The sequence below is a fragment of the Dendropsophus ebraccatus genome, chromosome 2 (assembly GCF_027789765.1).
Source record: "Dendropsophus ebraccatus isolate aDenEbr1 chromosome 2, aDenEbr1.pat, whole genome shotgun sequence".
NCBI lineage: Eukaryota > Metazoa > Chordata > Amphibia > Anura > Hylidae > Dendropsophus > Dendropsophus ebraccatus.
In genome coordinates, this window is record NC_091455.1 from 196435392 (window position 1) to 196452123 (window position 16732).

Consider the following 16732-nt stretch of genomic DNA (forward strand, 5'->3'; position numbering starts at 1 on the left):
TAGCATGTATTGCTTATGTGTGTTTAAAGGGGTTATCCAGCACTACAAAAACATGGCAATTTTCTTTCATAGGCAGCACCTCTCTTGTCTCCAGCTTGGGCAGAGTTTTGCTGTTCAGTTCCATTGAAGTGAATGGAGCTTAATTGCAAACCGCACCTGAACTGGAGACAAGAGTCGTGTTGTCTCTAAAAGAAAGTGGCCATGTTTTTGTAGCGCTGGATAACCCCTTTAACAGTAGGAATTATTTTGCTTATTTACTTTCTGGCTTTATTGTTTAATGAAGTTCATCTCTGGGGATACTGATTCCCTTTGTGGTGTATTGGATTTTTACAGGCAATGCTTCCTGGATAAAAAATATATGTAAATTAGCTCTCCTCCAGAAATAATAAAACTTTCTCTGTAGTGCCACTTAAGGGCAGTGTCAGACCCATTAAAATGTTTTAAACATGACTGCCTCTAGGTGGCACTAGTGAGAGAGAGAGTTTTTTAATGGGATGGGGAGCAAATTTGCATTTTTTGATTCTTTGATTGAGGCTGAAAACCTGTAAATCCTTATGTCCTGCACCTATGTACTATACCAGCAGTGTACAGGTAATAGTCATCCATCTTTATTATTGACTGCCTGATATGTCTGTACTTGAAGAAATTATCACTGAGTCCTTGTAGCATTATGGTGGTACATAGAGTCACTGTGGGTACATATTGCATAGTATACATCAATATACACACCATGTGCTGAAATTTGTCTCCTTTATGATGCAGCTTGTTCTCTTAAAAGGTTTTTTTTTTCTCTCCTTTAAATTAACTGGAGTCAGAAAGTTATATAGATTCGTAATTTACTTCTATTTAAAAATCTCAACTCTTCCAGTACTTATCAGCTGCTGTATGCTCTACAGGAACTGGTATACCTTTTCCAGTCTGACACAGTGCTCTCTGCTGCCACCTCTGCCCATCACAGGAACTGTCCAAAGCAGGAAAGATTTTCTATGGGAATTTGCTACTGCTCTAGACAGTTCCAATCGCGAACATTGGAGGCAGCAGAGAGCATTGTGTCAGACTAGAAAGAATACAACACTTCCTGCAGAACGTACAGCATCTGATGAGTACAGTAATACAATATATATTTTTTTAATAGAAGTACATTACAAATCTATATAACTTTCTGAAATCAGTTTACTTGAAATTTAAAAAAAAGTAACTCTATGAAAGGAAATGTTATATTGCATTACACATATAAGATCAGAGGCATAAGGAGATACTGTATAACCCCATTGTAATCCATATTATAAATCCGTTACATGGCCATGTGTCTGGTAGCTTTATATAACTCTGGTTAGTATAATAGTAATATAATCCATAGTATAGTGTCATCCGTCCCATCGGGCTCACATCTGACTCACCTGCGGCAGCAACATTACAAGCAGATTAGTGGTAGCCGTGTAATCTGGGTAGATGAAATAGTAGACAGCTTGTGGGTTTGGAATTACCGGTTCTATCCAGAGAAGACTATATTGTCTAATACAAAGCATTTTTAACATCTGCTCATCAACTGGGTTCTCTGTTTGGGAGGAAGCGATCTGCCCGGGTTTGGGTGTAATACATGGATACGGCTGTGTTGCAGACGTATAAGTCAGAAGGTAGAAAGTCATTCCTTTGTACATCAAAGTCTTCTGCCATACATTCCAGAGAATGGGTTCAGGATGTGCCCTGTCTGTCTATAACAGCGTATAACATAGATCAGCATCTGTTTAATATACAAAGGGAAACTTAAACCAGTTACTACTGGTAATGGAACTTTAACTGTATAGTGGATGCTTCGTTCAGTATTTTTTTTCAAGTCCGTAGATTCCTCCCGCTATCCACCTGTACGATCCTCTAAAAATTACGGATTGGGCATATATAGTGCATCCGTATTTCTGTAAATCCTTTTTCTTTCCCCTTTTTAAATGTCAATGCTGAAAAACAGGTAAGCCTGGGTTCACACTGCGTTTTTTTTTTATCCGTTTTTTTGCGAAAAACTGATGAGAAAAACGTATGCAACTGTGTGAATCCGTTTTGGTCCGTTTTTCCATTGACTTCCATTATAAAATGAAAAAAAAAAAAAACAGACCAAAAGGGATCAGTTTTTTTTGACAGACTCAAAAATGAGGTCGACCACATTTTTTTTGTGTCCGTCAAAAAAAAAATAGATCCCTTTTTTTTAGAATGGAAGTCAGTGGAAAGACGGATCAAAACGGATGCACACAGTTACATCCGTTTTTTTCATTAGTTTTTTGTCCGCAAAATCGTAGTGTGAACCCAGCCTTACAATCCATAAAAAAATAGCTGATCCCATTGATTTCTATGAAAGGATTTGTAAAATAATCTGGGTCCACACCGGGACAAGTCCTTTTTTTTTTTTTTAGCATTGGTCTGCGTCATTGTAATCTACTGATCATGTAAATAGCCCAATAGACAACAATGTGCAATAACTCCAATACGGTAATACGGATCCATAGATTATGTCAGGGATAGGGATATATATATATATATATATATATATATATATATATATATACAGTATATTCTAATGGTGAGCTCCTTTGTGCACCTCTTGCCCGAAATGCGTTGTCATTGTGTTTTTCAAGACTAGTACTGTAGTATTGAATGGTCAAGTAGCCTGAAATACTTTTTATTTTGATGGTGAGCTCCTTTGACTAAGTAGTGCCCCTCTTGCCCAAAAAGCACTGATACTAGCCTTCTTGTATGAACAGTGCTGTAGTATTCAACGGTTAAGTAGTCAGTATTTGGAAATAACTTCTATTGTGATTTATAGCTTCTTTGACTAAAATGCGTTGGTATTAGTATTCTAGTAAGACCAATGCTGTAATGAGCGGTCAAGTAATTGGAAATACTTTTTAATTTAATGGTGTTCTCCTTTGACTAAGTACCCCCCTTGTCCGAAATGCGTTGTCATTACCTTTTTGTATAACTGGTGCTGTAGTATTGAATTGTCAAATAGTTGGAAATACTTTTTTGATAGTAGTAGTCAATAGTTGGAAATACTATATTTTGATGGTGAATACCTTTGACTAAGTACCCCTTCTGCCTGAAATGTGTCGACACTAGCTTTCTTGTATGAACAGCGCTGTAGTATTCAGCGGTCAAGTAGTCAGTAGGAGGAGATACTTTTATGTGATGGTGAGCTCCAGTGGCTAAGTGTTTGTTATGCCTGAAACGTGTTGATATTAGCGTTCTTGTATGACCTGTGCTGTAGTACTGAACGGTCAAGAAGTTGATAGGAGGAAATTATTTTTATTGTGATGTGAGCTCCTTTGACTAAGCTCCTCTCCTGCCTAAAATGTGTTGGTTTTAGTATTCTTGTATGACCAATGCTGTATTGATCTTCTTTAACTAAGTACCCCCCTTCCCCTGAAATGCGTCGTCAGTAGCCTTTTGTATCACTGGTGCTGTAGTATTGAATGGTCAAGTAGTCGGAAATACTTTTTATTTTAATAGGGAACTCCTTTGACTAAGTGCCCCTCTTGCCTGAAATGCGTTAACATTAGCTTTCTTGTATGACCAGTGCTGTAGTATTCAACAGTCAGGCAGTCAGCAGGAGGAAATACTTTTTATTGTGATGGTGAGCTCCCTTCTTGCCAAAAAATGCTTTAAAGTGGAACTTTCAGCAGGTTTGACAAATCTAACCCACTGATAGCCCCGTATTGCGCAGGAGAAGCTGAGGATCAAGGTATGTCTCTTACCTTCATCCTCGGCTTTGTTCCCCGGACCTTAGTCTTTTACTCCATGGTCTGGTAAAACCATTAGGAGCACTGCCCCGTCCCCATAGTGCTGGGCCGGCTGTAGATGGGTGGGATCAGCGCTAAGGGGGTAGGGAAGTGCTCCTAACCGTCCTACTGTCGAGAAAGAAGATCCTGCGCAATAGGGACATATCGGCAGGTTAGATTTATCTAACCTGCTGATAGTTCCCCTTTAACATTATTTTTTTGTATGACCAGTGCTGTAGAATTGAATGGTCAAGTGGTCAGTAGGAGGAAATACTTTTTAGTTTGTTGATGAGCTCCTTTGACTAAGTGCCTCTGTTGCCTGAAACGCGTTGGTGTTAGCTTACTTGTATGACATATGATACAGTATTGAATGGTCAAGCAGTCAATATGGTGATCTTTTCCTGCCTAAAACGCGTTGGCGTTAGCCTTCTTCCATCACCCGTGCTGTAATATTAAGAAAATGCTACATCTGTCCATATACCTTATAAACAGAACATCATTCGGCTGCATGTTTACAATGACCTTTGCAGCATTTGGATACGGCAGCGTCACGTAATAGTTGGGCACGCGTTGCTCCTTGTAGTCATCTGTGTCTTTTCATCAGTAACGTGACATCATTTGTAGGGATAAAGCCTCAGGTGGTGACACCAAAGAGAAAACAAATCAGGAAAGAGAAAAACAAGGTAACATAAGACCTCTTTAGAATAACATCTGGGGGTCTCGGTGCCAGTAGCTGAAATGATACATACTCAGACTTCTCTTAGTTAATGGGTTTTGCAGGCACAAGGTTTGATAAATATCTATGGTAATTGTGAGTCGAGCCGCCTGTCATTAGCCGCTCGTGTATCCAACCTTCAGATGTTCTCAGAAATTCTAAACATTTGTGACGACGTCTACCGCGGCCGGACTCAAACACATTTCTTGCCGGGCTCATGTTGACTTGCAGTGACATCTACTGGAATCCTATTAGTACTCAGCCGAATTCTATTACTCACGTCTGGGCATCCGAATGGGGATTTGGTGGCGGGCCAGCAATTTCTAAAGATGCTTTCGAAGGTCGGCTGCCAAGGAAAAATTGATGTCAGTAACAAATTCCAGGTAGTGAAAGTGTTTTAAAGAGTCTTTTCTTTAAATAAGAAAGACAACACTTTGTCAAATAACACAATGCAGTCAGCGCCAGGACCCGGATTTTTTTATAGAAATAATGGATTTTTTTTTTTTTTAATGAGGGTAAAATTCACATCGGACAAAAAGGTGACGGATTTTATTTGAGGAATATGGAAGGGGGCAGGTGAATGAAAGTTTACAAATCTGATGCAGAATTTTTTTTTAATTTCTTACTTGGCCAGTGTCAACATGGCCTAAGACAGGAAAAAATACACCATTTCCTGCAAGACATACAGCAGTTGATAAGTGCTGGTAGACTTTAAGATTTTTAAATAAAAAAAGGACAAGTCTGTATAACTTTTTCACACCAGTTGAAAGAAAAAAAAATTCACCAAAGTAGCTTTAAAATGGAGTTTGTGATCATTTTAGTTGTTTTGCACTCTTTTAGTGGGTTTCTACTATTTATATTGGAAGAAAAGCTTAGGTTAGGACAATCAGTTGAATTTATCAGTTTTTTTGTAATGTGTTTGAAAATAGAGGCACCGCAGCTTTATTATTGCATCACTGTGATGCTGGTGTGAATTTAGTCTTAGTTACTGCATTCTTATTGGCAAAAACATCCAAAATCACTTTGGTGGCTGTGTGAACATGAAATATTCCCATTGAGTGATATTATATTTTATTGCTAGGATATTGGTGTGGGTTCAACCTTTGAGACCCCTCCCTGATCCCATTTGGGGCAATTTTTTGCACAGCAGATGAACAGGAGCAGAACTATGCAAGGAAAATTGGGAAGGAACTATGGTACTTAAAGATGTCTGGGTCCACAACATTTTTGATAAGGGAAAAAATAAATGATACTCACCTACCTCAGTCCCCTTCAGCTCCCATTGTAGTGCTTATTGCCCCCCCCACCCCACCCGTGCCAGTTACTGCTTGGTCCTGCTTTTAACATGAGTCACTCAGCAAATGACACCATAGTGTCCCACCTCAGCGATTGGCTAACTGGGCAGGTCCTTCTGAATTTTCTCACCTCAGAAGCAGGAACAAGCAGTCAAGAGTGGGGGTCTGGAAGGTGATGGAACACAAACTGTGGGGAACTGGGGTGGGTAAGTATGATAAAAATGTGGTCTAGCTGAACGACCCCTTTTCTTTTTCATTGTAAAGACAAAAATCCAGTGCAATCTTTTCATTATTGTTTGTGTTTGTCACCCCTGGTTCTGTCCACAAACACTCACCAATTCACCATTTGTGAATCCAGTCCAATGCTGACAACCAGCCTATTAAGTCTCGCACTGTCCTAAGAGTACAGGTATGGCTTACTTAGGGGTCTTTGGAGGCCATTGCAGCTCATAAGCAACTGAATAAGTCCCCTTACTGTTTCAAAACGCTTATTAACTGCCGCCAGGGGGTTGAACCAAGCCATCATCTTTTAAAGGGGTATTTTATTGTTCAAAAATCAGTCCTGGTGCTTTAATTTTTTTTTTTAAAGCAAGCATACTCACTTGCCCTGATCCCCTGGCAATGGCGTTCTGATGGCATCCAGTCCTTGCTGATCTCCGCTGTTACCTCTGGTGCATCAGCCCCATGGAAATGCCAATCACTAGTTGAGGCATATCACTGTGGAGGCCAGTGATTGGCTGAATGGGAATTTCCTACAGGGTTTACACGTCTGAGAAAGCAGCGGGGACCAGGCGCCATCAGGATAGGAATATTCTCTGCATGTATGTAGCCTCTGTACATGGGGGATGGCAGCTTGGTACAGAAATGCTTTCGTTTGGTATAAATGCATACAGCGTATGGGTTGAAAGCAAGGCCTTTTTTTGGGGCGTTTGAGGCCAAATAATGTCCGTTATTTCATATTGACGGCCGTTTTTGCACAAATAACGCCATTCATTACAAAATAATGTCTATTTGGCCTCAAACACCCCAAAATAGATGTTATGTTGTGGGAACATAGCCAAAAGGTGCAAATCTTTCCATGCCTGGTCCAGTGCATTACATTGAGTCATCAGACACGTATACAAATCTATAAATGTAGACTAAAGAGAAATATAATACTCCATACTATTTAATAACATAGGAGCCCAAATCTCTGGGATATCACTATTCTATAGGTCTGGAAATACACCGTGATATCTGGTAGCCGTATACATTAACAGTAGAGGGCAGTGTATTTGCTGTTATATAGTTTTCCCATCTGATCTTATTATTATTACAGATCTGTATTGTATTCTATGTGCATGGTTTCTATTATCAGGATCACTGGCAACCTAATACCACCATTATAAATACTGTATAGGGTTATCAATCACATTGTATTCTTTCTTCATGATCTTAATTTTTTATTTCTGAATGTTTGTATAGGAGATTTGGTTCTTTATAAATTAAAAGTAGGTGGTATTAGGAAGCAACTAGTTACCTGCTATATGGTGTACTGTAACAATAATGTATATGCCGTCTTATGATACTCCCGCTGCCTAGCTTTATATCTATGAACTATGTAAAAATGAGTTACCCTCATTCCAAAACTAAACACTGCCTTGTAATTACATGAAAAAAAAAAAAAAAAAAAAAAATATTAATAATAATAATAATAAAAACTGTAATAATATGCAGACAATATACGAATGAAATTCAAAGCTGGATATTTTACATTCTATGACATGTAAAACCATAATATTATGTCATAAATATAACATGTTAACAATATATATGATGCAATCGGTATAACTTGTAAACAATAAATATCATGATGTCATAAGAATAACTTATAAACTGTAAATACTATGATGTCACAAGAATAACTTGTAAGCAATAATTATGATGTCATAGGATTATCTTGTAAACAGTAAATACTATGATGTCATAAGAATATCTCGAAAACATTTGCAAAATTATGACATGATAAATATAAATTGCAAACAATGTCTGATATTATAATAAGTCCGTCCGTTTTTGCCGCGATTTAACTGACTGCAATGGCAATGCATTGAAGTCAATGGGAAGACGGACGTCCAAAGCACAAAGTGTACTGCATAACGGACGTTTTTGCCGCGGACATCAAAATAATGAACATAATCATTATTTTCGGACATCTTTTGCAAACACCGGACGTTTTTTATTAGTTGTTCACACACAGTTTTTCTTTTTCCGCCGTTCTTTCTCTGTTTTTACTATTGAATTCAATGGACTTTTCAGTTAAGCCGCATCCAAAGGCCGATTAGTAACCAAACTAGAATAATGTGCCAACAGCCGTCATTGCACTAAGGGGAGGCCAGACAGCTAAATAACATCCGTTATTTTAGATGGACCTGAAAATACGTTGTGTGAACATAGCCTATGGGTAGGTTCACCCTGTGTATTTGTGATCTGTTTAACGGATCTGTACCATACAGAATAGAGAATATAGAAACATTGAGTCGTTTTTTTCCATAATGGAAGACAATGGAAAAACAGATCCAAAAGGACACACACAATTGCATCCATTTTTTAACATTAAATGAATATGCTAAACGGCCTGTGTGGTCCTATTTACAGTACATGCAATGATTTGCAAGCAATATTAAAGATGGGTCAATAAATTATTATTTTAGCTTCCTATACCATAGTTATAAAAGTAGAATTTGTAACCAGCATCTATTAATATAATCATATGAGCAGTAAGAATATGAAAAAATATCTAACGTGTAAAATAATATGTAAATAATATGTTTGCTATGAACTATATATATATGGAGATTTATCAAACATGGTGTAAAGTGAAACTTGCTCAGTTGCCCCTAGCAACCAATCAGATTCCACCTTTCATTTTCCAAAGAGTCTGTGAGGAATGAAAGGTGGAATCTGATTGGTTGCTAGGGGCAACTGAGCTAGTTTCACTTTACACCATGTTTGATAAATCTCCCCCATAGTACTTACATATACTATACAATACATCAAATACATATACTATACATACAATTCTGACATATATTCTACTATACTATACACATACCTTAAGGGTATAAACACACACACCGTATACGCAGCGTATTTACTGCTGTGATACTTACTGCTATATTTACTGCAGCAAATACGCAGCAGATTAGATCTAAATAACTGAACACAGCATCAAATCTGCACCATCAAATCTGCTGCAGATCTGCTGTGTATTTGCTGCGTATTTGTACCCTACACCGTATACGCAGCAAATACGCAGCAGATTTGCTGGTGAAGATTTGATGCTGTGTTCAGTTATTTAGATCTAATCTGTTGCGTATTTGCTGCGTGTTTGCTGCAAATATACGCAGCAAATACGCAGCAGATACGCAGCAGATTAGATCTAAATAACTGAACACAGCATAAAATCTGCACCACCAAATCTGCTGCATATTTGCTGCGAGTGTTTGTACCCTAATACTTACATATGCTATAAATATAGTAATTATATATACACTATACTATATATTTACTTAGGCTAAGTTCACACAATGTGAATTTGCGGCCATCATTGCCTACAGACGTCAAAAGGACGTCCGTTATTTGCAGACGGCAGCCGTCTATAATGATCACGATCATTATAGACGGCCATCAATGGCAAATTATGGACGTCTTTTTGATGGCCATCAGCAAAGACAGCCACATAATCACATTGGAGGAGATTTATCAAACATAGTGTAAAGTGAAACTGGCTCAGTTGCCCCTAGCAACCAATCAGATTCCACCTTTCATTTCCCAAAGAGTCTGTGAGGGATGAAAGGTGGAATCTGATTGGTTGCTAGGGGCAACTGAGCCAGTTTCACTTTACACCATATTTGATAAATCTTCCACCTTTGTGTAAACTTAACCTAAGGCTATGTTCACACACCATTGAAATGACGGCTGTTTTTGTTAGAGAGCTGTCATTTAATGGCCATTATTTAAAAACAATGCCTGTTATTATGCAAACACCGGCCCTTGTTATATAATAACGGACGTTATTTGACGTTAAATGACAGTCATCCAGATAAAAAAAAAAACACACACTCATTTTAACAATATGTGAACATAGCCTAAACCTACAAAAAATAAAGGAAAAAAATCACAGGATAACAAATGTAAATGGCAATATCCTATGAGTATCACACTTTTGAAAAATGTATAAACTTTAACAGTAAAATAATAATAAAAGAGAATTCCTATCTATCTCAACATGTTTTACAATGATGGTAATCTCCCGACTACTGTACTACATTTCCAACAAGATCCCGAGGTGGTGGCAGGCATATTAAGCATTTTAATTTGCATAGTTTTGTTGTTGCTTGTGCTGTTTTTACCTAAAATTTTAAAAAGTAAAAAAACCCACAAATATAAACAAGTGTCATGTATACAGAGCCATATAGTAATAACTGGGAAATGGATTGCACAGTGCTTAACCTCCAGCTTGACCAGACCCCCTCGATATATAACACTCATTATGGCGTCTTCAAGCCCCGTCCTTTTCCTCTCGAGGTGGGACCCTCGGCCCCTTCCCCTTTTGTGTGGTTTACTGTGTAAACCTTTTCTCTAATGACTGATTTAACTAGGTCCAATTATAAGTAAATGAGGTGTGTGACAGGCTGTCATATCTGCATAAATTCTCCGGCCTCTGCCAAACCCTTAATGTGGTAAATTGGAGCAGTCAGACTGTTGAAAATGTAATTTGTAACACATCTGTTCTACAGCGAGAGCGCCCGAGATCATCAAATCCAAATGCTGGAGCAGAAAGAGAGAAGAGTTAGACATAGCAAGACCTGCTCTTTTCCTTCTATCCGTTTCATTGATAGGGCACTTTAGCTTGAGAATTTAGTGTCACTGTCGTTTAATTTTTTTTTTTATTTTTTGCAGAAATCAATAGTACAAGCGATTTTAAGAAACTTTAAAATTGGGTTTATTAGCCGAAAAATGCATTTTTAGCATGAAAAAGCAGTTTGAAGCTCTCCCCCCCTGTCTTCATGATTTTCTATGGAGGGGGGGGGGGGGGTGGAGGGGGATGAGGCACCAAAACAGGACAACAAAGAGTTAATTTACAGCTACATCACTAGCTATCTCCTCTGAAGTCAGCACTGACATCTCTGACCTCTGAATACTGTCTTTCATGCAGCTCCTGCTGTGAAATCCTTTGTTCTCTGCTGGCGACTAATCTCCCTCCTCTCCCTCCCCTCTCCATAGGTTACAAAGGGCTCGACTGAGGTAAAAGAGTCAAGATTTCCTGATAATCAGCAGTAAATGAGAGAGAGGAGGGAGGGGGGACCTGGGAAAGTCTTTTTGAATGCAGATAATGGCATATTTGCCTAATAAACCCAATTATGTTTCTCAAAATCGCCTGTACTATTGATTTCTGCAAACAAATAAATTCCGCAAAAAAATAAATAAATAAAATAACAGTGACACTTTAAAGCTCCTTTTGCCACAAAATACTGTGTGTGAACATGGCCTAAATAGGTACTTTGCTATTAAAAAAAAAAATTCTGTGGGAACCTATAAGGGGTTATCCTAGGACACACCATCAATATAAGATCGGCTGGGGGTGTGACTCCAAGCATATTTAATAGGTGCCTGATGTTGGCAGTTGCCAGCCCTCCCCCCCTCATCTCTGCAATAGACAGAGGGAGGAAGGGGGAGTTAAATAAAAATACTTAAAAAATCTTTTTTTTTTATCACAGTATATAACCGACACGTTTCGGATGGTGTTTAAATATTTGAATTTGTCATAAAGTAACAGTTCTTCAATATCGTTTGGGTTGTGCCGTTGTGTACAAATTGTCAACTGGGTGTTACCAGTTTGGGGGAAGGGGCGTGTCTCTATACTGTCTGACATGGTCTGCTCCGACTGGATAGCCTTATACAATAAAGAGACATGTCCCCAACTGGTTAGACCCAGTTGGCTATTCAGTCAACATTTCAAGGTAAAAAGACGCTGGTTGACCAAAACACTGCAGAGACACTATCACGTGTCTCGGCGTCAGTGTATTCTAGAACATTGCCCCCTGGGAAATCAAATATGCAAAAGAACACTGCAGAGACACCATCACGTGTCTCGACGTCAGTGAACTAGGCAGACCTTCCTCCGGGGAGGAACAACCAAGCCAAGGAATGTCTCCAATCAAGGAAACCACCCAACAAGGTATCCATCCACAGACAGCTGTTTTGGGGTATTTGCCCCTCATCAGTGTGGAGTAGGTTTCTGGCTAGTGGGAGCAATGCCTTGTAAGTGCATGCAAAAAGACACTGGTTGACCTCAGGGAGATCAACCAAAACACAGCAGAGACACCATCACGTGCCTCAACGTCAGTGTATTCTAGAACACTGCCCCCTGGGAAATCAAAGCCAATTCCTTGGCTTGGTTGTTCCTTCCCGGAGGAAGGTCTGGCTAGTTCACTGACGTCGAGACACGTGATGGTGTCTCTGCAGTGTTCTTTTGCATATTTGATATCCCAGGGGGCAATGTTCTAGAATACACTGACGCCGAGACACGTGATGGTGTCTCTGTGGTGTTTTGGTTGATCTTCCTGAGGTCAACCAGTGTCTTTTTGCATGCACTTACTAGGCATTGCTCTCACTAGCCAGAAACCTACTCCACACTCATGAGGGGCAAACACCCTGAAACAGCTGTCTGTGGATGGATACCTTGCTTGGGTGGTTTCCTTGATTGGAGACATTCCTTGGCTTGGTTGTTCCTTTCCAGAGGAAGGTCTGGCTAGTTCACTGACGTTGAGACATGTGGTGGTGTCTCTGCAGTGTTCTTTTGCAGATAACATTTCAAGGTAGGCCACTAGAGATGAGCAAATCTCGAGAACCTGAGTGTGTGGCATTTAATTACTGGTGGCTGCAGAAGTTGGATGCATTCCAAGGGAGTCATGGAAGTCATAGATACAACCATAGACTCTATCCAGGACTCCCTAGGGCTGCATACAAGTTTTACAGCCACCTGTAATAAAATGTCGCATGCTCGGGTTTGCTCATCTCTAGAGGCCACAGCTCCTCTTTACCTTCTGTGACATAGCATAACACCAGATGTTAGACAACAATAAATATCAGAAACTTGATTTCTTTTCTCTTTTTGACATTTATGTTTATTTATTTTTTTGTCAGCAGCTCAAGAAGTGCAAGCGGCAAGGTGAGGCATAAACGACAGGCACTACAAGACATGGCACGCCCATTGAAGCAGTGGTTGTATAAGCACCGGGACAATCCCTACCCAACTAAGACAGAAAAGATACTATTAGCACTTGGGTCACAGATGACTCTTGTACAGGTAAGTATACCTAATACTAATTTTTGAAGACAGGTCAAAAGTTTTAGACCAGTCATGGTCTGTGACTGGGTTAGCTGTCCAGGCATGATGGGAATTGTAGTTTTGCAACAGCTGGTGGGCAGCATGTTCCCTTTTCCTGCTCTAGGGAGAGAAGTTATTCAGTTTTGTTCCTTTTTAAGCTTTTTTTGGAGCTTTTTGTGCCAGATGTGGGAGTAGATCCTATAAATGTACAGATTTAGGCTATGTTCACACTACGTAAGAGACCGGCCATTCCGTGACCCCAGCCGGGTCACGGAATGGGCGGTCTATGGCCGGATCATCTCGGCCGGTACTCAAGTACCGGTCAGATGATCTTTCCGGCCGCAGACCTCTGATGCGGGCGCATTAGCGCGCACCTGCATCAGAGCTCCCATAGCACACAGTGAAGCAAGTGACCGGAGCCGCTCGCTTCACTGTGTGAACTCACAGGGCTTTCTGCGGCCAGAATTCACTGAATTCCGGCCGCAGAAAACTGACATGTCAGTTATTTGCGTCCCTGTATGGGATCCCGGCCGGAGCGTATACGATGTGTGTACGCTCTGGCCGGGATCCCATTGAAAGTAAGGCATTGTTCCACTGCGCCAAAGTATGGCCGTTGTTGCAGAACAATTAATTAGTTATATCATTTTGCTCAGCTGTTCTCCTGTAAGAGAATGGGATTCATGCTGCTCCCCTCCCCCCACCCTCCAGCTGCTGATTGACAGTTGACTGCCAGGGCATGGATAAATAACTGCCAATTAGCAGCTGATGGGTGGAGTTTGTTGGCGCTCATGAATATCCAGGACTACTGAGCAGATGCACATAATGGAGAGGACTAATTGTTGTCCACATTATTCAGGAGGATGTCTCCGAATCAGCTGCACAGAACAATATAAGTGATACATCATTCTGTTCAGCTTCTCTGTCTCTAGTTTATGCTACCCTGAGATAGGACAGTATAAACCTATTGACATAGTCTCTGTGAAGAATCTTATAGTTGAGTATTTGAGTACAATATGATTGTATGGGGCTAGACTTTGAGGGCTGCTATTGATAACCTAAAGAAAAAGACAAAGGAATGGGGAATAAAGGGATATTTGAGCGCCTCATTGTAAGCGTCCAGCCAAAAGAGACATACCATATTAGAAAATTTGGCTTAGATGACAACTCTTGGCAAAAAGTTTACGAGCAGGTGTTACAGATGAGCCAACGTTTTATTATGGGGAGGGACTCCTGGAAAGTAATTGACTTTCACTATGACCTTTTATAGACTAAATTATTATGGCTATCTGCCACAACCTAGCAAAATCCATCACATTAGCTTCCACTAAAATGTTCCCATATGCTGTTTTACAAAGTAGGGATGAGCCTAGGAGACTGTGAAGTGCTCTGTAGTACACCGAAGGACGGATGGCAGACTACACCCAGCATTGTCTAATCCGTTACATTTGGTAAAAATCATCTTTAGCTCTAGATTTTTCATGGCGTAGTATTTCGGAATTGACCTTATGATGTGTTATGGTTAGCTTCTGTAAAAAATTGTCTATGAGATGTTCTTGTAAGGTCGTTAAACAATTTTTTCGGCATCTTGGCTTATGTGAAATTATAGGGCATCATATGTGTACATGTGGATGCGGTTACCGTAACGGGAGTAATCGTATTACACTTTGGTAAGAGTTCAGAAGGTCATTGGTAGTGATGAGCGGACTTACAAACTGTTCAGGTTCGGCAACTTTCTACAAACCCGAAAGCTCAGCATTTGACTCCTGGTGGGTGGAGAAGTTGGATTCTGCCCTAGGGAGCCCTGGAAAACATAGGATCCAGCCACTGGGAGTTAAATGCCAAGTGTTCAGGTTTGGAGAACATTGCCGAGCGTGAATAGTTCGTCTAGTCTGCTCAACACTACCCATTGGCCTTATTAGTGGTCACTGTAACTAGGCTTGAAGACCATCGATTGGTTATTGATGTGATTCATAGAGTGGATTGGTAATCTAAAGTCTAAACAAAAACACTTATGGCATAGCCAAAGGGACCTGTGCCTATCTTGAGATCAAGGGCATGCTGGCCCCCATTGGCCTCCTTGTTGGTAAGCCAAAAACAAGCAAGCCAATTTGCCTTTCCCCCATTGAGAAATAAAGAGGCACTCTCATGAAAAAAGTTTTTTAAGAAATTAACAGGGGATGTGGTCACAAGCGGTTCTGCAATATACTCTTTTTTTTTTTTTTTTTTTCTATGTGATAATTAACATTATATATATGGCCCCTAGGTTTCTCCCTTCCTGTCAAACTGCGGTCCATGCTCCCTCCATGTTGATACTTGGTCTTCTCTCTGTTAAAAAAGAGACCAAACACAGGAAGCTCCTGTCCTTTGAACGCTCACAGACATGGCTTGATATTAATTGACAGCCATTACTGAGTTCACACATATCAGGATAAGTCCTCACTGCGCATGTGTACAGCTGCTGCATGGCCACATTCAGTAGCAGAGAATCCTGGGGGTGCTTGCATTGTATGGTCAGCTCTCCTGTCACATAGCACCAAAACCTCTGTAACTACACAGTGACATTATACTGACTGAATAGTTAAATAACAAAGAGCATTGTCTCCTGATAAGAAAAACAAATACAAACAAAAAAAAACTCATCACCCATATTTACAATTTTTTAATTTTTTTTTTAAAGACTTAACATTTAGTTCCTCAAACTATGTCAGGTGTGTAGAGTCTCTACAATAGGGATCCAATTTCGTATAACATAGGCCAACAATTCTGAGATCTGTGACTGTTTCATGATAGATCTGCCCATCTTTGGGTCTGAAATCCAAGACGTACTTACACAGGATAATGGAAAACAACCTCCTTTCTCCAAGATCTTGGCTTCCTTTTAGGCTAGGTTCTTCAGACTCCATAAGATTGGCGTTGATTTACTGCTCCTCTCTCTAATCACTTATATGGTGTGAAATATAAGAAGTTCTCATAGGTGGCCCCAGTGAGCAATCCCTACACCCCTAGTGACGCCACCTCATACACATGTTCAGCACTGATATAATTGATCATTTGGACCCTCTTAGTGCGGACCGGTTCAGATGTATAATTCAGACCTCTTGGCGTTAGAGGAAATGGTTTTACACTGGAAAATGAGCTGGTTTTATGGATCATGTGTATAGTGTTTTCTAACAGCATTTCATTGCAGAATGCTTATAATTCAACTCATTGGCAAAACTGTTTATTTTTTATTTTTTCTACACATGCGGACACATTAAATCCCCGGGCTGTCACATAACTAATCCCCGATACGTGACCTCTCGAGCTCTTGCGAGGTATAAATTGAAGAAAAACAGCATGAAATAGTGAGTTGTACCAGTCACACACACAGCCGGTCTGCCTCATTTTTCAGTCTGTAATATAATAAACATAGCACCCAGTGGTCTGACCGTACCTGCTGTTCTGGCATCTAGGACCGAGCTCCAGCCAGTCATCAACTATTGTTTTACTAACTACATTTATATTAATATAAATGATAACGGAAATACAAGGAGCACGGCCCTTGTCTGTCTGTCTATCTATCTATCTATTATCTATCAAT

General features: G+C 39.9%; 1 protein-coding gene across 5 annotated transcripts in view; it reads left to right on the top strand.

Moving 5' to 3' along the window:
• The window catches only part of MKX (mohawk homeobox), a 107747-nt gene that overhangs the window by 28469 nt on the left and 62546 nt on the right, over positions 1 to 16732 (top strand). For 4 of the 5 annotated variants that reach the window (XM_069959020.1, XM_069959022.1, XM_069959018.1 and 1 more), the window contains exon 3: positions 12969 to 13131. In XM_069959020.1, coding sequence (XP_069815121.1) covers positions 12969 to 13131 — 163 coding nt within the window. The remainder of the gene's footprint in view (positions 1 to 12968; positions 13132 to 16732) is intronic. The other variant, XM_069959019.1, reaches the window with a different exon arrangement.